At 43.9% G+C, this 22,626-nt stretch overlaps 1 protein-coding gene across 1 annotated transcript in view; it reads left to right on the forward strand.

Annotated features, from left to right (window-relative positions):
* The window catches only part of CFTR (CF transmembrane conductance regulator), a 176,300-nt gene that overhangs the window by 140,319 nt on the left and 13,355 nt on the right, over positions 1–22,626 (forward strand). Inside the window, exons 20-23 of the mRNA XM_083182806.1 lie at positions 8,369–8,596; positions 14,156–14,256; positions 16,582–16,821; positions 20,004–20,159. Of these exons, the coding sequence (XP_083038932.1) occupies positions 8,369–8,596; positions 14,156–14,256; positions 16,582–16,821; positions 20,004–20,159 (725 nt within the window). The remainder of the gene's footprint in view (positions 1–8,368; positions 8,597–14,155; positions 14,257–16,581; positions 16,822–20,003; positions 20,160–22,626) is intronic.

The raw sequence follows: 22,626 nt of genomic DNA on the forward strand, positions 1-22,626 counted from the left end.
GATTGTTATTATAAATTGATAAATCAAATGGGTATAACCAATTTTTCTGAATGATCATTGTCTGTTTTCCAGCGTTTGGGTGTAAATGGTTGATTGTCATTTGCGCCCATTAATTACCCGATGTGTGTTACCCGATTACCAGACAAATTGGACAGATAAATATTTCTGTGTGTATCCAGCTTTAGACAATAAACAGTATTTTATATAAATCAATTACTTGTAAAATGGAACATTTTTTTTTTTTTTTTAAGAAACATGACTCTTAAAATCATGGCAGTTGCAAAGTTATTAATGTAATTGACAGTAATGTCTGCGGTATAGTGCATCCATGCTCCTCTCATATGGTTGCCCACAAATTGCTATTTTACTATGTACCCCTATGATGCTGTGAATGATAATACATGATTTGGGGGTGAAATTGTGGCAATGTTGGGATGATTTTGTGTGCCAATGTTGGCATTCCAATGATATTGGAACAATAATTGAATATGGATTGAATTGGACACATTTTTGACATTTTTACATTAGTTCAATGAGTACTTTGACATGTGCAATCACCTAAGTAATACAGTCAGAGATGGATTTAGACCTCATGGGGCCCAAGCCAAGATGCTGATTTGGGTCCCCTTTAGCTCAAACAATCCATAGCACTATACTTTTCAAACAATCCATAGCACTATACTTTGTGGTCACGTTATATCCATGTGTTATGAAATTACATATCGCGGTCAGGGCTGGCGCCACCACTAGGCAAATCTAGGCATTTGCCTAGGGCGCCAGCCACTGGAGGGCGGCACTTCGCCCCTCGCCTCTCGCATGGAGGCTGCAGGGGTGTCCGTGCCGGGTACCTGCGGCACTGTGTGATCTGGCGGCGGGGTCCCTGCAGTGATGCGCGCTATCTGGCAGCCAGGCGGCGGCGCGGGAAGCGCTGCTGGGTTTGAAAACATTCCGCATGCTGATTGGCTGAGATTCAGATAATCAGCGTGCGGCGAGTTTTCAAACCCATCAGCGCTTCCGACGCCGCCGCCTGGCTGCCGGATAGCGTGCATCACTGCAGGGACCCCGCCGCCAGATCACACAGAGCCGCAGGCACCCCGCCCCCCGTAGGCACCGGGGCACCCCACCCCCCCTCGCCTGGGGCGCTCCGGTGCCTTGCACCGGCCCTGATCGCGGTAGTCACGCAATGCACCTCTGGGAACATTTTGGATGGCCATGATATCTTTATTTGGCCCATTGGGACATGCTGGTCCCCAGGGGGATACTTAGATTACCAACTGAGAAGATATAAGAAAATCGAACTTAGTACATACAAAGTAAAGATATAACAGATGAATTGTCTAACCCACTAGTCATCAGATCAATACAAAATACAGTATTTTTTATTGACATTAGATTAAAGATGAACATATATTATGGGTGCAGATTATAGAGAAAACAGTATAGATAAAAATTGCAGGTACTTGTTTAGTTTCACGGCGGCCGATATATCGGATGCGATCCAATGCGATTTTTTACCTGTTCATAACCCCACTATCCACTACGCATGGAGTTGATTCTATATAGTGTGGTGAGTGCAGTAATCCGTGTCCACTCGCGGGGCGCTCTGCGCTCGCCGTGCTTCGGGCTCGGTGGCTCGCTGCGCTCGCCACACTATATAAAATCAACTTCCTGCAAAGTGGATAGTGGGGTTATGATCGATATATCGGCCGCCGTGAAACTAAACAAGTACCAAAGTGCAGAACCCAAGCTCAGCCTGGGGTTGTAATACTTGGGGTAACCCTGACACCCCCACAGTGGAGAAGTTACGCAGAAAAGGTGGTATTGAGTAGTTAAAAATAAATATACGCATTCTGGCCGTTATTCTAATTCACTCGCAAAGGCAAAGTCCTTCTCAAATGGACAAAACCATGTTCACTGCAGGGGGGCAGATGTATCTTGTATAAAGAGAATTAGATTTGGGTGAGTTGTTTTGTTTCTGTGCAGGGAAAATATTGGCTGCTTTATTTTTACACTGCAATATAGATCTCACTGTTAAGTAAAACCCCACCCAAATCGAATTCTCTTTGCACAAGTTACATCTGCCCCACCTGCAGTGCACATGGTTTTGTCCATGAGGAATTTGCCTTTGTGCCAGACATGGACACAGATTCACAATTCACTGCGAGGAATAAGCTGCTGCCCAGAAATAGAGGGTGAGATTTAATAGGATGAGAGATCCAGAAAGTGAGAGATTTGGTAAGAAATCTCCAGTTTTTTTAAAGTGCCAATCATTTACACTGCTAAACCAGTTTGATTTTGCAGTGTAAATGATTGCCGCTTTAAAAAAACTGGAGATTTCTCACCAAATCTCTCACTTTCTGAAACTCTCATCCTATTAAATCTCACCCAGAGTATCTACCCATTGCAAAATTGCCAGAGATTGCAAATGGATTGCTAATTGGTATCCATACGCAACTTACAGACCATTGAAAGGATTTTACTGTCTGCAGTAGATGTGAGAAGGTACACGTTCCAAATATTGTATACAATATCGCATCTTATTGCATCTCGGTTTTGCGATGAGATCTAGTACAAAATGTATATAGGTGCCCATACACATGATTTTGGCACTTGTAGGGGATGCTATGCGATGTACAGTACTTTACTGTTGCTCTGTGATGCAATGCGATTTTTGCCCTTTATTTATTTATTTATTTATTTATTTAATTTATAGTTACCTAATGGACCTAATGGACATTGCATCGCATGTACTACAAAAGTGATGCGATGCGATGTAGCACAAAAAGTACTGCCTGCAGATACTTTCTGTGCTATACAATATTGTACCCGTAGGGAAGTGCATCGCATCACAGCAGGTACACGGTACGATTCTAACCAATGCGATGCGTTTTGAACTTTAAAAGTTCAAAAATCATGTTAAAATCGCAACGTGTATGGCAGGCATTGCCAACCACGATCCTCAAGGCACACCAACAGTGCAGGTTTTAGTGATATCCAGGCTTCAGCACAGGCGACTTAATTAGTACCTCAGTGATTTTGATTAAACCATCTGTGCTGCAGCCTGGATATCACTAAACCCTGCACTGTTGGTGTGCCTTGAGGACCGTGGTTGGGAATGCCTGGTGTATGGGTACCTTAAGTGCTGCACATACTTTTTGTACTAGATCTAATCTCATCTCATTGCAAAACCGAGATGCAATGAGATGCGATATTGTATACAATAATTGTAACATGTACAGTATGGGCACCTTAAGACTTCCACTAGTCTACGACTGAGACAGGGTGGAAGTGATTCATCGCTGACATTACAGACCATACTCAAAAAGGTATACAGTCTTTAGGTCGATAATATTAAGGTCGACATTGTCATGGATAAGGTTGACACATGAAAAGGGTCAACATGGCCAAAATGTCAACTCATGCATTAGGTCGACGATGGGAATGTTGACATGAGTTTTTCACTTTCTGTGAGCCAACATGTGCCGACAGGCAGTATTTTATGCCCTACCATCCGCTAGGACATGGCGGTGCACAGATACATGTCAAACATGTCAACATTTGGTACAAAAAAAATGAAAAATTCATGTCGACCTTTTGACTGTCGACCTCCCTATTGTCGACCTAATGTTTGTGTCGACAGTTTGACCCTGTCAGCCTTATCCATGTTGACTTTTTTCACGTGTCGACCTACAGTGGTTGACTCAATGTATGTCGACCTTAATTTGGTCGACCCAATGACCCATACCCCTCAAAAACGCCTGGGCATGCCTGTGTATTTTCTGGCACACTAAGAAAATCAGGTTACCACCCCCAAATGCCGGTTGCCTGTCAGTCAGACTGCAAAAGGATTTCATTTACAATCTATACCCATTTTCTGATGCTAATTACCCTCGCACATGCATGATGTGATTGGTACGCATGCGCAGTTGTGCAATAATCACTCGATTTTTAAATTCTGTAATTAGTGGTCAAGTCTGAACTAATGGCAGAGTGATATAACATGTTTTCAATATGTACTGTATATGGGTGTATGGGGGGTGATTCAGGTTGGATGCAACAGCAAACCCCTTCTTTAATGGACAGAACCATGTGAACTGCAGGTGGGGCTGATGTAACATGTGGCCCTTACACACTAGAAGATTATCTTTCCAATCTGGCTGGTTGGAATGAAAATCTGGAAATTTTGGGGCACAAATGACAATTTACCATTTGCTTCTAAACATGACAAACAGACACAAATTAGTCCTACAGACAAACAGGTTAAATCAGTTTAAGGCCCACACACACTAGAAGATATGAAAGACGAAAGACATTGGTGAACAATTTCCTTGAGCTGATCATGAAAGATATTGTGCATCCACACTGAAAGATGGGTGCAAACGACATGAGCAATATTGGCAGATTGACCTGCATGTTCGGAAGTTGTCAATATCATTAACAATGGGGGTGTGTGTGTGCATTGTTAATGATATTAGGCATACACACTAGAAGATATTGCCATCAATATCGTTCAGAAGCCCCTTTCTGAACGAGTTTGATGTCAATATCTTCTAGTGTGTATGGGCCTTTATGCCAATGACTGCTTTTGTACATTTTCCAGCATTTGGGAACGAACGGTCGATTGTAATTTGTTCCCAGAAATGCCCAGATTTTCATTTCAACCAGCCAGATTGGAAAAATAATCGTCTAGTGTGTATGGGCCTTAATAACAAAGCAGCCATTATTTTTTTCTGCACAGAAACATAGGGTGACATTCTATGGATTGAGATAAATGCGAATGTTTTTATATCGCACTACATCGCACTTTTGAAAATCGCAAGATTGGCCTGTTTTTCGCATATTTAATGAGATGCGAAAATCGGGCCAAATAGTGCGAATAGGTGCGATTTGGTGCGATTTCTTTAGTCCTGAAAATGTGCGATTTTCAGGTCTAAAAATCGCACGTTTGCAGGAAATCGCAATTTAAAATAAAAAAAAAACCAGCGCGGGGTCCCCCACCAGAGCATAACCAGCCCCGGGCTCATTAAGCCGGTGCTGGTGACATAAAATCAGGGTCCCCGACAAATAGGGGTCCCCTTGATTTAATGAAACCAGCACCAGGCTCAAGGACCGGCGCTGGTTCCCGAAATACGGGGGACAAAATGACATGGGGTCCCCCGTATTTTAAGAACCAGCACCGGACCCAACCAGCCAGCAGGGTAATGCCACAGCCGGGGGACACTTATTATATAAGGTCCCGCTGCCAAAGCATTATCCCCCTGGCTGGTCAGCATGGGCAGGGGTCCTGGGGAAGTGGGGACCCCCCCCAATGAAGGCCCCCCCCCCCTCCAGGACTTACCAGCCCATGCTGAAAGTCCGGGGCTGTCCCCGATGCCCCTGGGCGGTGGGCATCGGGCTGATGCAAAGTGTAAAAAATAGAATAAAAACTATTGTTTTCTACTGTAGAACTATGAGTCCCAGCAAGCCTACCCCGCATGCTGGGACTTGGAGAACCACAAGTCCCAGCATGCGGGGCATTAAAGGGCCCGCTGGCACTTGTAGTTCTACAGTACAAAAAATAGTTAAATAAAACACACTGACACCCTGAAAAATAAAAGTTTAATACACACATAACACACACCGACTTTCTCGGCTCCTGATTGGCCGCTAGGCGGCCAATAGAATCATTCGGAGGAAAGGCGCGGAAGATGAACATCTCTGCGCCTCTCCAGTTCGTGAGCGGGTACCAGCCGGGAGCAGCGCGTCTGCCGGAGAAGATGCCGAGGTCGTCGCCGGGGACCAGGTGAGTAGGATTTCCTTCCTTAGGAACCCCTTTTGGACTACTTCGGATCCTGGACCCCGGAGACATCAGCCCTGGAGCCCAGGACCCCGGACCAGCCCCGGAACCAGGACCAAGGCCCCGGAACCGGACTCTTCTGTCCAGGAGCCCCGGACCCAGGATCCAGGGACCGACCTACGGGCTCAAGGTAGGTAAGTATCAGTGTGTGTGTTATGTGTGTATTAAACTTTTATTTTTCAGGGTGTCAGTGTGTTTTATTTAACTATTTTTTGTACTGTAGAACTACAAGTGCCAGCGGGCCCTTTAATGCCCCGCATGCTGGGACTTGTGGTTCTCCAAGTCCCAGCATGCGGGGTAGGCTTGCTGGGACTCATAGTTCTACAGTAGAAAACAATAGTTTTTATTCTATTTTTTACACTTTGCATCAGCCCGATGCCCACCGCCCAGGGGCATCGGGGACAGCCCCGGACTTTCAGCATGGGCTGGTAAGTCCTGGAGGGGGGGGACCCCTTCATTGGGGGGGTCCCCACTTCCCCAGTACCCCTGCCCATGCTGACCAGCCAGGGGGATAATGCTTTGGCCACGGGACCTTATATAATAAGCGTCCCCCGGCTGTGGCATTACCCTGCTGGCTGGTTGGGTCTGGTGCTGGTTCTTAAAATACGGGGGACCCCTAGTCATTTTGTCCCCCGTATTTCGGGAACCAGCGCCGGACCTTGAGCCTGGTGCTGGTTTCATTAAATCAAGGGGACCCCTATTTGTCGAGGACCCTGATTTTATGTCACCAGCACCGGCTCAATGAGCCTGGGGCTGGTTATGCTCTGACGGGGGACCCCGCGCTGTTTTTTTTTTTAATTTTAACTGTTTAAACTTTTTTTTACACCAGAACCCTGCACAGATCATTGCGATCTGTGCAGGGTTCTGGCTAATTTGCCCATCAGAACCTGGTCTGATTTTTGGGCGAATTATAGACACAGTTTATACAAATCGCATACCATTAAATATGCGATTTGTATACTTTTTAATGTGAAAACATCTGGATGCGATGTGCTGCGAAAAGCAGCCATCGCATTTCCAGTGTGTCCAACTTGTTGGCCAAAATCGCACTTTTTTCACATTTTCGCACCTCATTAAATATGCGAAAATGGAAAAAAATGTGATTTCGGCCGTTTTTGCGAAATACATCGCCAAAGTCAGATTATCTCACTCCATAGAATGTCACCCAAAATTACTCACCCAAATCTCTTTGCACATGTTACATCAGCCCCACCTGCAGTGCACATGGTTTTATCCATTAAAGAAGGGGTTTGCTTTTGCTTTTTACACACCCATGGTGTGTAAATATTATTTTACTTCAAACATAATTGTTTATGCTCTAGAGCTTGTCTGGTAGTGGCCACTGTACCTGCCCTGTACCCTGGAACAAGGGTGCCAAAATCAGTGGTGGATTTTACTTAAGGGTGCAGCCCCCCCAGTAAAATCCACCACTGTATTCAGTGTTAGTAAAGCCAGATGCAGTCCACAGTCTGTAGTCTGCAGTCCGCAGAGGCGATTTAAAAGAGAAGAAGGCCATGCTTCCATAGGCTCTGCCCTTTTGCCAGAGTCTACTGTGTATGTGCAGGTCTCCAGAAACGTGGCTCCCACCCTGTTCCAGAGTCTAATATTACTATTGTGCATGCATGGTGGCCATTTTTGCCATGGCTGGAGCGCCCTATACAAAATTCTGCAAGGAAAGTAAAACACATGGGTGCAGTGTGTGCGGTGTGGGCCATTGTACCTATTTTATATATATATATGCCTATGGCAGTCTATGAGACTGCACTGGCTTCACTGTGACTTGCAATGCAAGTCATCCTCAGTAAACTCCTTCCCACTGGGAAGTTTTCCCTCCTTTGACTACCATTCCAGACTGCAATAAACATAGAGCTGGCTCCCTGTTCTTGTCTTACTGCGCAGCCCTTGCTGGTCTCTATGGGCTGCAGGTGATGCAGCTTATAGAAGCCAGGCTTTTGCAAATGTGCAGTACCATCACTTGTACTGCACATGTGCTGGGCTCTGCACCCGTCAACTGCATTGTACATGTGCTGGGACCCTGGATGTCGGAGACACGGCAGTGTGACCAGCGGCAGCCCACCTCCTACACCCAGGTAGGAGCTGCCTATGGTACTTATTAAAGTATGATGTTAGAAAATAACTAAGGGGCCCCTCTAGTCTGCACATCCTGATCCCTATTTCAATTTAGACATTCATACACAATACATATTTGTTCCGTGCATATTTGAATTATTTTACTGTATTTACAGTGATAATCCCACTACATCATAGAGAAGGCTACTCCCTTTGGTTTATCTCCCTGCTTTGTGAAAATGTTAATATGGGACGAGTACAGAATGTAAATAAGGTATCATTGCTGCTTAAAGTGTTTGTAGCACATATCATTATTTCCTATAGTACTAGAATGTATTCATCATTTTAATATGGAAAAAATAGGAGGTTCGTTTGTTTTTAAGTTTATTTTTTATTATTATTTATTATGTAAACCTAGATAGATGTCATGTAATCGTGAATATATTTTTCTTCTCGTCACAGCCCGCAGCCCGATTTTTACTCATCTGATAACCAGTTTAAAGGGTTTGTGGACACTAAGAGCCTTTGGCAGGCAGCCCTACTTTGAAACCCTTTTTCACAAGGCACTAAATGTACATACCGCAAACTGGTTCCTCTACTTGTCCACGCTGAGATGGTTCCAAATGACTATCGAAATGATCTTTGTCATCTTCTTCTGTGCTGTTGCATTTATCTCTATTGCAACATCAGGTACACCTGGATCTAGTATTTTCTTATTCTCTAATAAAATAACACTTGTAAGTACATTAAATGTACAGTAAATGTAAGTACATTTACAGTGTGGAAGATCCTAACAGATCTATTAAAACTAAAAGTGGGGCCAGATTTGATACATCCAAGGATATTAAAAGAATTATTCAACCAATCATTAATTACAGGAGTAATTCCAGAGGACTGTAAAATAGCAAATTTTGTACTACTGCACAAAAGTGGAAGCAAGGAAGATGCAAACAATTATTGACCAGTGAGCCTCGCATCAGTAGCAGGGAAATTGATGCAAACACTGTTATAGTGCATATCTCACCGTGTGTATGCTCTATTTATTGACTCAATTTTGCTTATAGAAGCAAAATCGAATAGAAAATCGAATGGGCATCGAATGCAGATTCGATCCCAATGCATGCTCCCGTGTAGTGTAAATTGAATAGAAAAATAGTGTTGGCAGCCAAGTATATATAGTGGAAATCTAATAGTAGATAGTGCAAATCTAATGTGTTCACTGCAGCATTCGATTCGATATCCATCTCCTGCCTGAAGCCAGTGTTGATCTAATAGCAAATCTAACAGCAAATCTAATAGCAAATCGAATGGGAAATCGAATAGAAAATAGTGAAAATCGAAAACGAGCAGGAAAAACTTCAGAGCAGGTCGAAGAGTCCATATCAATTACAAATCGAACTGTGTGTACACACCATAAAAATAAAGAGTTGAAGATTATTTCACATCCAGAAATATTCAGGATCCCAGACAGCATGGATTTACATGGGGGAGATTATGTCAAACAAACCTTATTGACTTTTTGACTGGATGACTAAAGTAATAGATAGAGGAGGGGCAGTTGATATAGCTTATCTATACTTAAGGCTTTTGACACTGTCCCACATTGCAGACTGCTAAATAAACTTGAAAGCATGGGGTTAGATACTAAGATGATTGAATGGATAAGATCTTGATTGCATAATAGAAAAAAGAAAGTTGGAGTAAAAGGAGTGCATTTACAGGAGGGTAATGTTACAAGTGGAGTACCCCAGGGATTTGTGCTTGGGCCTTTTTGTAGATGACACAAAGTTATGCAACAAGGTAGACATGCCAGAAGGTATAAAACATATGGTTGATGAGCTAAGTAGACTAGAGGAATGGTCAAGAGCATGGCAATTACAGTTTAATGCCAAAACATGTAAAATCATGCCCTTGGGTCTCAAAAATGCTTTATTAAATAATATAGTATTATTGGCATTATATTGGAAACTACTAAGAGGAAAGGGATCTAGGAGTCACTATTTCAGGTAACTTAAAGGCAAGTTAGCAATGTAACAAATGAGGAAGGCAAGTAAGATTGCACAGGGAGAGGAATTAGCAGCAGAAAGAAGTAATAATGCCAATACAGTATAAAGGTCAGACTTGGGCAACCTGTGTCTCTCTAGGTGTTGTGAAACTACAAGTCTCAGCTTGCCTTGCCATACTTTTGCTATTAGTGCTAAAACCATGGAATGGCATGCTGGGACTCGTAGTTTCACAACAGCTGGAGAGTCACAAGTTGCCAATGTAAAGGTAATTGATACAACCTCATCTAGAATACTGTGTCAAGTTCTGTACGCCAAAAGGATATAAATTCACTAGAGACATACAACAAAGAGCAACTAAAACGGTTCATGGCCTACATCACAAAACTTACCCACAAAGACTAAAAAATATCAATACTGTATGTATAGTTTGGAGCAGAGAAAGGAGTTTTTACAGGGTCCAGGAGGGACACATTCTTCAAATAAAAGGAAGTATTAAAACACCAGGACATGCACTGAAAGTGGAGGAAGGTAGGTTCAGGAGAAATCTGAGGAAAAATTACTTCACAAAAAGGGTAGTGGACAAGTGGAATATCCTCCCATCAGAGGTTGTAGAAGCTAAGGCAGTAGAACAATTTAAACAGGCATGGGATAAACATAAAAAAAGGATATATATATCTATTAAAGGCGCTTTGGTGTAAGTGTACTTGGCTAGAGCAGCAATCTAAAAAAAGGGGTAGTCAGCCCCAGTGCAATAAGCAACAAAAAAGGGGAGGTTGATTGCGCTAGGATTCAGTGAGATTTTGATAACAAGCAAATTTAAAATGGTCAGGCGTGTAAAAGAAAGACAATTTTAATAAAAAAAACAAAACATTAAATTACATTAAAAAAGCATATGTTCAAAATTAAAAAAGCAACATTCAGATCAATAGTCACCCTTCTGTTTTCCAAGATACCAGTAGGTAGAGTTCTCCAAAGTGGGTTGTATGTGGATCCACAGTTGAGTTGGGTAGTTGTAATCCAAGTGTTGGTAACAAGAGCTCAGGTAGTACTGGAAGATCTGAGGTCACTTGAAATGCACCTACGCATTTCGCTGTCCTCAGCAGCTTTTTCATCATACTCCTTACTCCTCATACTCCGTGGCACAAGATTTACTTGGGGGTATGCCACCCCCTAAAAAGCCAGGTAAAAACTCTGTGGTAAAAGATCCAGTACTACCTGAGCTCTTGTTTCCAACACTTGGTTTACAACTACCCAACTCAACTGTGGATCCACATACAACCCACTTTGGAGAACTCTTCCTACTGGCATCTTGGAAAACTTGGAAGGGTGACTATTGATCTGAATGTTGCTTTTTTGATTTTGCACATATGCTTTTTTAATGTAATTTAATGTTTTCTGATTAAAATTGTCTTTCTTTTACATGTCTGACCATTTCAAATTAGCTTGTTATCAAAATCTCACTGAATCCTAGCGCAATCAACCACCTCCCCTTTTTTTGTTGCTAATGGGATAAACATAAGTATATCTTTACAAAGAAACAAGGATCAAAGGGAACAAGGGGCATACTAAGGCCCTTATTCTGGTTCACTCGCAAAAGCAAATTCCTTCTCAATTGGACAAAACCATGTGCACTGCGGGGGGGGGGGGGGGGAATGTAATGTGCAGAGAGAGTTAGATTTGGGTGAGTTATTTTGTGCAGGGAAAATACTGACTGCTTTATTTTTACACTGCAATATGAATATAGATCTCACTTTGAAGTAAAACCCCACCCAAATCTAATTCTCTCTGTAGAGGTTACATCTGCCCCACCTGCAGTGCACATTGTTTTGTCCATTTGAGAAGGAATTTGCCATTGCAGGTGAACCAGAATAAGGGCCTAGATTGGCTGAATGGTTCTGATCTGCCATCAAATTCTCTGTTTCTGTATGCATATCTGGACCGATTTGTAGTAAGATCATGTCTGGATATAGTAAGATAATTTCTGGATATTTGAAAAAAAAAATGTTTTTGTAGTTATCTGAGGAGCTGAAACTGTTTTGTTCATCGCCAAGGAAGGAGTCCTTTAACTATAACTACAACTTAAGTTGCATTTACCATTTAACACACTATTAAGTGGCTATTTTATTTATATAAACCCCCTAAATGGTCAGGACAAATTTACAGAAGGGTAGGGCAGTGCCAAATAGATAGAAACATTATATATATTATCTATAAAATATTAAACATGCACATAATAAGCTTGCATACTCTTCGACAAATAAAGACACATTGCATACCTCCCAACTGTCACGATTTTAGAGGGACAGTCCCGATTTTCGGGTCCTGTCCCGCTGTCCCACCCGCGGCAGGCATTGTCCCGCTGCGGGGGGGTGACAGTTGGGAGACCCCCAATCTAGTAGAATAGACGCTGTGCGCATGCGCACAGCGTCTATTCTCGTATGAAAATGAGGTCGCGGCTAATTAGCATAAGCCGCGCCCTCATTTGCATACGCCCCGCCCCCTTTTCGGGCGCTCTCGCGGGTCCCTATTTCATACGGACAGAAGTTGGGAGGTATGACATTGCAGTTTGTTTGCAAACACTTTAAAATGACATCACAGGTTGAGTATCCCTCATCCAAAATGCTCGGGACCAAAAGAATTTTGGATAACGGATTATTCTGTATTTTAGAATATTTTTATATTTCAATGAGGTATCTTGAGGTTTGTACAAACACATCAAACACGTGCATACACAAAAATATATTTTATTTGTGCATAAAACAAGGTTTCAAAACATGAAATACAGTTTGTGTACTATCTCAGACACTGACATTGAATGCTAAGCAATCATTTTCTGCACATATTTAGTGCCAGTTACATATCATGTCCTTACTATTGCCAGTTACATATCATGTCCCCAGTAGTGCCAGTTACATATCATGTCCTCAGTAGTGCCAGTTACAGATGTCCCCTGTAGTGCTTATAACAAAAAATATATATATTTTTTTCACTTTCTGAAGTGTATGGTTTTCGGAATAATTTGGACAACGGGTATTTGGATAAGGGATAATCAACCTGTACATATTTTACCTAAACTAGAAAAACATTTTTTTAATACATTAAGTACATGGCTTTCACATGTACAGTATGGGGGCTATTCAGGTTCATACGTACGCATGCGAATTCGCCACTGCGGGCGGGGAGAGTGGGGTGGTGGTGGCGGATAGTCACGTCCATGGGAACGCAGGGCCGAGACTAGGGTTTCCGGCACCCGGGGCAAGGCAGTTATTTGGTGTCCCCCCCCCCTGACTGACTGGGGGGAGGGACCAAATGGCTGCCTTGCCCCTGGCAGTGGAGGCTGAGCAACCCCCCGCGCCCAAAGATGCCCACATACCTATGTGCAGCCGGGTCCGGGGATGGGCAGCGGGGTACGGGGATGGGCAGCGGGGTCCGGTGACAGGCAGCGGTGGCTTTCACTTGTAGCAAGCTACGCTATTTGCCTGGCGGCGGGAAGCGCTGCTGATTTTGACAAGACTTGCCGGACGCTGATTGGCTGAGAGAATTCAGCCAATCAGCGTCCGGCAAGTCTTTTCGAAATACGCTTCCCGCCCGGCAAATAGCATAGCTTGCTTCCAGCTGCAACTACGCCTGTCCCGGACCCCTGCTGCCCATCCCCAGACCCCTGCTGCCCGGACCTGACAGCGCCCCCAATGCAGCACCCAGGGCGCGTGACCCCCCCTAGCCCCCTAGTTACGGCCCTGGGGAACGCCCAGCGTTTCATGGGCGTTCCCATTAAAACTTTGGGCAATCTCATGGTAATCACCCAGTGACGTGGGTGCTGGGGGCAGCCAGCTGACATCACCATGATGTTAGGAATACACTCAAAGCTAAGACACCTCAGAGTGTCATAGTTTGGTGTGTTCCTTCCACATCATTCGATGGTTGGCGACCATCGAATGATGTGGGTGTTTCCCCATAGGCTGCGAATTGATGTTTATGGTAAACATCCATTTGCAGGTGTGCAGGGTAATTTGCCCTGCGAAGGGGGGCAGCGGCATATGCGAATGGTGGGTGGGCAAAAAATTACACACAGCGCTGCGTGTTAACCAGAATAACACCCTATGTTCACTATTACTTGAAATATTTAGTGGCCACTGAATATGCGATTATTGTACACATATTGTACAATATGTACATTGTAATGGCAATCTAAAAAATTGACTTTTTCATTTAAATCTAATGTCCATTTCCTTATATCACTCAGGTGCTGGTAAAGAAAAAGTTGGGATAGTGTTGACACTAGCCATGAATATCATGAATACTTTGCAGTGGGCCGTAAACTCGAGTATTGATGTCGATAGTTTGGTGAGTAAGAATGAATACTTAATTTTATACTCATAGGTAAGACTTTATAAATCTTGATAAATGGAGCTAGGCATGGATACTGTGTGGTTTGCCTGTAAATATAAATATTAGTTCTCACCTTAGGGAGGGCTGGCGCAACCACTAGGCAGCTTTAGGCATTTGCCTAGGGCGCCGGGCGCTGGAGGGCGGCACTTTGGATGGAGCTGGTCACAGTGTACCCCCCTTCCCACCCTGGAGCCAGGTGAGGTGAGCTGCAGCAACTCCCACACCCGCACCCCTACCCCACTCCCACAGTAGAGCAGGTGAGCGGTGGTGCTGACCAGACATCCCCGGCGGCGCTGTGCAGGAACTCTCCCAGACTGTAATTGACAGCGGACACACAGCGCATGGGGACACTGAACTTGCGCTGTCCCCCTGGAGTGAACTGGCAGCGGTGGATGCATCACCCCCCGCCTGGGGCGTTGTAGTGACTAGCACCGGCCCTGACCTCAGGTGCCCGGTTACCACGTCCCTCACAAGGTTGATCCTTTAATTCAACTTGGTATGGATGACAGACAAGAAATGGATCTCAAAACAACAAAGAACAAGACTGGATCAGGAAAATGCCTGCTTGATTCAGTGGGAATACCTTGCTTTAACAGCTAATACTCCTCTTTCTAGATGCAGTTTCAATGCACACTAGATTGAAAGAAACTGCATCCAGAAAGAAAAGTAACAAAAATCAAAGACTGACGCACAACTAGTCACCTTGACTCTTATAAATTAACTAATACCCCTTTTACACCGCCGAAAAATCCGGGTCAGCGGCGGGTCAGACCCGGATCTGCGGCGGTGTAAATGGGGTGAAGCCGTGTCCATTTACACGGGTCCTCTACCCAGGTCCTGACCTGGGTAGAACACGGTCAGGACCCGTGTAGATACCGGTGTAAATGGTCGCTGCGGGTTGAGGCACCCGCAGCGGGTCCTTCCACGGCAAGCAGCGCTGTCCCCTCTGCTGCAGGAGGAGGGGGGTGTCTACTGCTGCTGAGGGGGGGAGAAGCTGTCAGGCTGCTGAGGGGGAATACCAGAATACTAGCGTCTGCTGATGTTAAAGTGAAGCCATATGTCCAATAAGCAGAGACACTTGTTGCTGATAATGTAACATAAAGACATCAATTGGTCTGGATGAGCGGCAACCCCAGCGTGGCTGTAAGTCACCGCTGACCCCGCCGCAGGCACCAGCTGACAGGGTCAATGAAGCAAGCATTTTTAATGACATCCACAAGAAAAAGCAGGGCTGACCCAGGTCCAGTGTAAATGGTGCAGACCCAGGTCCGACCCTGGTCGAAGTGCTGTGTAAATGGGGTATAAAGCAGGGTCAGCTCCTGGAAACTCCAGTGTTCAAAGACCAGGGTCCGACCAGGGTTTTCGGTGTAAAAGGGGTATAAATGACACAGCCCTGACGGCAAAATAACTAATGTTAAAAAAACTAAACAATACTACCTAGAAGTGTGGTGCCCTATCTGGCAGGCCTATTAACTCTCCCCCCCCCCCCTCCATAAACATTCTGCAGAACAGTACAGGCAATTGACTTAAACTTAACAAAGCAATGCTGACTATATACCTCAGATGCAGACAATAGACAAGTCAATAAATGGAAGCATCCTGTAGAAATTTGCAATTACATTTTACTCTGTACACCCAACTGGCCAACGTATTACCTGTGGTCTCTTTCCCCTTTCCTGGATGGGATTTTCTACAATATTTTACCATTTGATTAAGAAGGACAAAAGGGTTTTGGCAGGCAAATTGGCCCTTTATGGATTGGTGTCTATTTCCATCCTAATGGATGCTATTGTGGATGCTATTGTGGCCATGCTATTGTGGATGCTATTGTGGCCATCTTCTGCAGCTGTTTTACTCCTGTGGGGTCTAATATAAGACACAGACAGTGAGTCCTAATTGTCTCCCTGTTGAAGCTCCTGATTGGAGGAATGACTGAGCCACAATTGGCTCAGGGTTGGCACTAAATTTGAAATAGCAAATAAACATTGGTTGATATTTAGGAGGGTACACAATCCCGAGTCACAACTGTCGATCCGGCCTGACAGCTGTGACCCGTGTAAGCAGTGCCACACTCTAGGAACAGGTACATTTGTTCAGACATACTTGCCCACCTCATCACACAGTTGTGGATTTTTTTTTCTTAAATTAAATTGGAAGCACAAAGACATAGGCCTGACATTATAAGCCATTGTGATCCCTTAATCTATCTAGCTGTAGTTAGAGGCTCAAATCCTGTATTGTTGCTACTTGTCCTAATACACAATGTAATGTCCCTTGTAGATGCGATCTGTTAGCAGAATATTTAATTTCATTGATATCCCAAGCGAAGACTTGAGCCAGGATAATAGCAAGAAGGATAAACTATCCGAAGTCCTTATCATTGAGAATGAATATACAAAGAAAGACCCAAGCTGGCCATCGGGTGGGCAGATGACTGTAAAAGACCTCTCCGCAAAGTATGTCGATGGAGGTCATGCTGTTTTGGAAAATATCTCATTTTTGATCAGTCCTGGTCAGAGGGTAAGAAAAATACAATACTGAATTCAATGTATTACAGTAATGATATGTCCAATTTGCCTAGAGGAACAAGCCCAGTTTTCATGACATGATGATATTACCATATACATCAACAATTTGGCAATGAAGTTTATGTGCTGATATACTGTTTACATGCAGAAATCTGATCATATTACATACCTTAATGTTTAACCATGTTTCTGCCAGCCCTGCAGTGTAATGACTGTTACATGGAGCAGTGGTCTATCTGATGTGGCCTGGTGGGAAAAAAAAAAAATACACTTTATCGGTATTGTTACCATACTGATAGGACCAGTCTGGTATATGAATTATTGAATCTGTGTTCCACGATTAAAGCTAGACTTTCTGACACACAGGTAATATTGAGCCACCATATGATAGACAGCATCACAATGACTGCAATATAATGCAAAGAACATCAAAAGCACTAATCGCAAGCACTAATTACCCAAACCCTATGTTGTATAAGTTGTCTGACAAACAGCGGGGGAGAAATTTACCTTCCTGCAGTGAGCATTATGTGAAAACAATTTACATGATTTTATTTTTAGGAACTATGACCTCAAGTTCTGTATTTGCTAATGCCCACCTTATATCGCCCATGCCTGCTGAATGTCCTGGTGGTCCTGCATATAAGGCAGAGAACATCACAGTAAAATGTGACTGCCATATAAGACAAAGAACATCCAAGTGACTATATAATGCAGAAAAAAAACCATGACTCCCATATAATACAGCAAACATCACATAATGTGCTATATAGGGAAGCCAATCCCGTGGCATTTTTTCAATCCCGGAATTCCTGGGATCCCGGGATTGGCTTCCCTACTATTAAAAACCCACCTCGGCCGCCCCGCATATTTACTTACAGATGCGTGGTGCGGCCGGGTGGGTGGGCATTCCGAGGTTATGGAGCCCGGGCTGGTCTGCTGGTGGGCAGGTGTGCCGGCAGGTCCGCTGCTGGGCGGGTGGGCTGGTCCGCTGGTGGTTGGCTGGGCGGGCTGGTCCGGGAACAGGACGGAGGCAGACAGCCTGTGTGGCCTGCGCAGCGTGACCTCTGACGTCGTCGCGCTGCGCAAAGCCGCGCTGCCCGGGGGCAGCTGCTGAGCACTCGCTCAGACGCTGACCAGCATTAGACTGTGCATGCGCAGTCTAATCCCGAAATCCCGGCGTTTTGGGGCCAAATCGCTATATCGCTACCGGGAATCTGTATATAGGACCTCTAGCTTCTATCCATCTGTCCAGTAGGACCTCTAGCATCTGTTTCCTCCAAGGCAGCGGACATTTTTGAAGGGACATTTTCATCAGATTCCATACAGATGGCCAGACCCATTGGAATATGCAGAGACCATGCACACCCCCAGCGGCAGCTCCCCCAAGCCACCACTTGGACTGCAATGTGTATGGTTTGTACACTCCAGGGGCACTTAATAGACATTGGGCCTAATTCATGTTTGTACGCAATGCTGATGTTTTTTGCAATAGCGCAATCAGCAGATTGTGCAAGTGCCGCTATCACACTTTGCATGTATTAAGGTAACTGCAAACGCATTCACACTGACATTTTATATGCAAAGCAATTGACAGGAAGGGGCCGTCTGGTGAGTTAATGGAGTGGTGACAAAAACAGAGCTGTCATTGTATGTATGTCTTCAGCTGTGATCATGTATGTAGAGAAATACGGCACCAGTGTCTCTACTGCCACAGACAGTCTGTGTTTGCATAGGTCAACCCGGGGTGTCAATGTTCCTTGTTGTTGCATCAGTGCCGCGTATGTGTACACAGTTGCTGAGCACTTTAGAGGGCTAAATGTAATGCCCCCCCCCCCCCATCCCCACACACACACTCACTGAATTTGTACCACACTACAGAATATCATACTTCCCAACATGTGAGACATAGGGCGGTATTCAATGAGCCTGATTCACCATGTTTTTATGGCGAATTTGTGCTGTTTGGCGAATTTATGACTAAAACGGTGAATCACCCTATTCAAAGACCAGATGGCGAATACATTTGAAGGTTTTTTTCGCCATGATTCACAGAGTAGCAATCGCTATCTTTTTATGGAGAAGTGGAATGTGAACTTTTAAAATAAAGTGTTTTGTTTTTTACATTTGGTGTAAAAAAATCAGGAATTTTATTCTGAGGAGGGGCATGTGCTGTAAGCACATGAATATATATTTAATTGTAAAAAAAATATTCATTTTTTTAATTTTTTTTACACAGCAGCCAGCAGGGGGCGCCGGAGCCGAGCCGCTCATTAGATATTCATATATTCACTGCACCCGATCGTTACATATGCACGATCGGGTGTAGTGAATATACCCGGTCCCCTGCTGGCACCCCCGGGGGCAGCCTGTGCTGCCTGGCACCCAGGGAGCCCACCTCCCCCCCACATACGCTCTGGGGCAGGCAGAGAGACTTCCATCTCCCTGCCTGCCACCGTCCTCAGGCTCCCTGCGGCGTTTGCCGCAGGAGCTCATATTCGCCGGTCAGGGGCAGCGAGCCCCTGACTCGTTGAATACCGGAGCCGGCGAGGCTCCGGAACGTGGCGAATGTGCAGCGTATGCTAAACAGGATTCGCTGCACCTCGCCGGTATTCACATTGAATACCGCCCATAGAAAGAAGGACAATGCGAGTGCCCCAAAACTTTTGGGGGCGTGGTCTATTGGTAAGTGGTGTGGCCTATACTTGCAAGGATCCCGAGAGGCCACGCTCTGTGAGCCACTGGCCATGTCCACAGTCCATCTGTTTCTAGGAATAGACGCTGTGTGCATGTGCAGTGTCTATTCACTGCAGAGCAGCACCTTACAGTAGGACACTACCGGCCCCAGGGCGGGGCGTGGACCATCCCAAAAACCAGGACGGGTCTAAGAAAATCAGGACAGTTGGGAGGTATAGAGTAAACTGCTACTTTGTAAACATAGGTTGGAAGCTCTTACTATTGTGAATCGGTTTTGTTCACAATGTATTGATAAAATGTTTCCCTATCACATTATGTCTAACATAAATTGCTATAGTTTTTTTCTATTTAAATGTGCACATTTTCCCCACAAAAGTATTCTCTCTTATAAATGGTGTTAATGTTTCCACATAATGATTCCCAAGATTGCTGAAAACATATGCTTTTTATTTATATCTCGAATATATGACATTCCAGGTTGGCTTATTAGGAAGAACTGGTTCAGGAAAGAGCACACTGCTGTCTGCTTTTTTGAGATTATTATCAACCCAAGGGGATATACAAATAGATGGGGTATCTTGGCAGTCGTTACCTCTGCAGAAGTGGAGAAAAGCTTTTGGAGTTGTTCCACAGGTAAGACTATTTTTTCTATATACAGTTTGCTTTTTGTGTGTTGTGTTTTTATTTACAAATCCATATACAGTACAGTTCTAAAATGTGTATTGCATAAAACATACATTGACTCAGGAGAACAAAACGTGTGCATTGTACTTTGGTCGAGTGTCAGTATATTTTTGGTAGAAATGAGGGTAAGTACTGAGAATAATATAGCGGATGTAAGTAATGTGGTTGGGCATATTGGCCCTCATTCTGTTTGGCTCACAAAGCAGTGTTAGTTCACTGCTTTGCGAGCCTTGCAACGCTGCCCACTGGACGGCCGAATGCCCAACCCACCACTACACGACGATTTTCAAAAATTCAAAGAATTCATCACACACATGAACAATAACGGTGCAGGTCTGGAATTGACTACAACCACAGACAAACAAAAAATAACATTCATAAAAGAGGTAGATGGTAATAACATTCTCCCATACAACAGTAACCACCACACAAACTGGCCAACTGGAGGCCAACTGCGCCTCAATCTGAGAAATTATACACTTTTGTAGAACAAAACACGATCATGAAACACAGATTCATAAAGAAGGGCTATCAAGAACACCTATTAAACAGAGAGGTGGACAAAATGAAGTACAGATGTAGTGCCCCAGGGGGCGCTCGCACACGAAATGCTCACACACCCAGTGGCAACGGAGTTCCCCGCCAACGTCTGCTGTCGATGGTCCCCCTCGCCACCCCAACCTCCCCCTAACCCTGCCTATTTCCCTGAAGTGGAGACTGTCAGTATGCTGCTGCCCAGCCACCGAAAGACTGGGACATGGGAGATGCATGCGCGGCCCAGTCTAATGGAGTCCCTCTCCACAGGCTCCTGGCAGCAGGGACAGTCTGGTGAGAGCTGGACAACAATGAGAGGGGCACCATCTGTATCTGGACAGAATCAATCTCATTCAATACCACCAAAAAAGCAAAGACAATACTGAATTACCCATTTCCTTCATTACACAATTCAACTCTAACCATAAAAAGATAGAAGAAATACTACAGAAACATTGGCATGTTATTCAGCTGGACAAAGAATAATATACAAACAGGCCAGAAACTTAAAACAAGAACTAACAAGCAGCTTTATCCCAATAGAAAGACCCCAACGGGAAAAAACTTCAAATTGTTTTTTTTCCATGCCTAAATTGTGTAAGCTGCAATGCAACTCGAAAGAACTAAACAAAATCTTTGACATACCATTCTTCAAATCAAACATATAAAGAATATAAACAAAAAAAAACAAAAAAAAAACATATAAACTGTAACTCTAAAAACATAATTCACCTACTGGAGTGCCCATGTGGTCTACAGTATTGTGGGCCAAACAAAAAGAGAATTGAAAAAACGTACAGCCAAGCATGTCTACAATATAAAAAAAAACAATGCAAACCCACAGCCTATCCAGCCACTTTGCATTGAACATCAATGTAATAGAACAAGTCCTTATAAATTGGAGAGGAGATAATGTAAAAAATCTGAAACAGAGAGAGACAAAGTGGATATACGAACTGAACACCCTTTAACCAAGGGGGCTAAACATCTATATTGAATTGTCAGCTTTCTTAGGATAAAATACAAATTAATTTACAGATTTTTTAGCAATCAGATACCTTTTACATACTCTATACATGTGCTTGCCGCCAAAAATTCCTGTTATTTTCGTTTTAAATAAAGTAGTTGAAATAAAGAAAGAAAAAAAAACCTTAAATACTGAGAGGAAACACAGACAGGCATCCATGACAAAGAGAGTTTCACTCTCGAAACGCGTTGGAGCATGGGGAACCGGTTCTCCGTACACCACACAACCGGAAGTCCTACTACCCAAACTTCCGGCCACGGATGGCTGGCTTACGGAGGATCGGAACAAGTGCCGCATGGAGAAGTATGAAGGCCAGAAGACCTAGGTAAGCTTAGGGAGAGAAAGGAAAACCTAGGTCCTTCATCCTAGTGCCGGATGCTTATCCATTGCCCCGACCCGCGGACCCCAATCAATTTGCTCATAAAGAGCTGTAAACATTGTTTTATTCTGAACGGCAAAGCACATGTATTTATTTTATTTTGCATATTTACATCACTTTCAATCGCTTTTTAAAAGCAATCTATACCTTGCATTATCATAAAAGCTGCAGTATTGAGTGCAGAGTACACTTTTTTAATCATCTATAACTATCTAACTAGATGGGTTTAACTTAAGATGGTCAACCATAACATTGATCTGCTATACCATAACCACAAGGAATATAGGCATGCTGTAAATCATTTTAATCAGCAAAGGCTGCTTGTGGGTCCTATTCACACCATTTGAAAAAACAGCCATACGAAAAGACACTCATTGCTACCATGTCACGCCAAAGCATGGTATGACTAGAGCATAGGTCAGGGAACCTTTTTACCTTTCACCCCAAAATATATTTAGATATGCTGATGTTACCCC

This window comes from Crinia signifera, chromosome 4 (genome assembly GCF_055691185.1).
Source record: "Crinia signifera chromosome 4, ASM5569118v1, whole genome shotgun sequence".
NCBI lineage: Eukaryota > Metazoa > Chordata > Amphibia > Anura > Myobatrachidae > Crinia > Crinia signifera.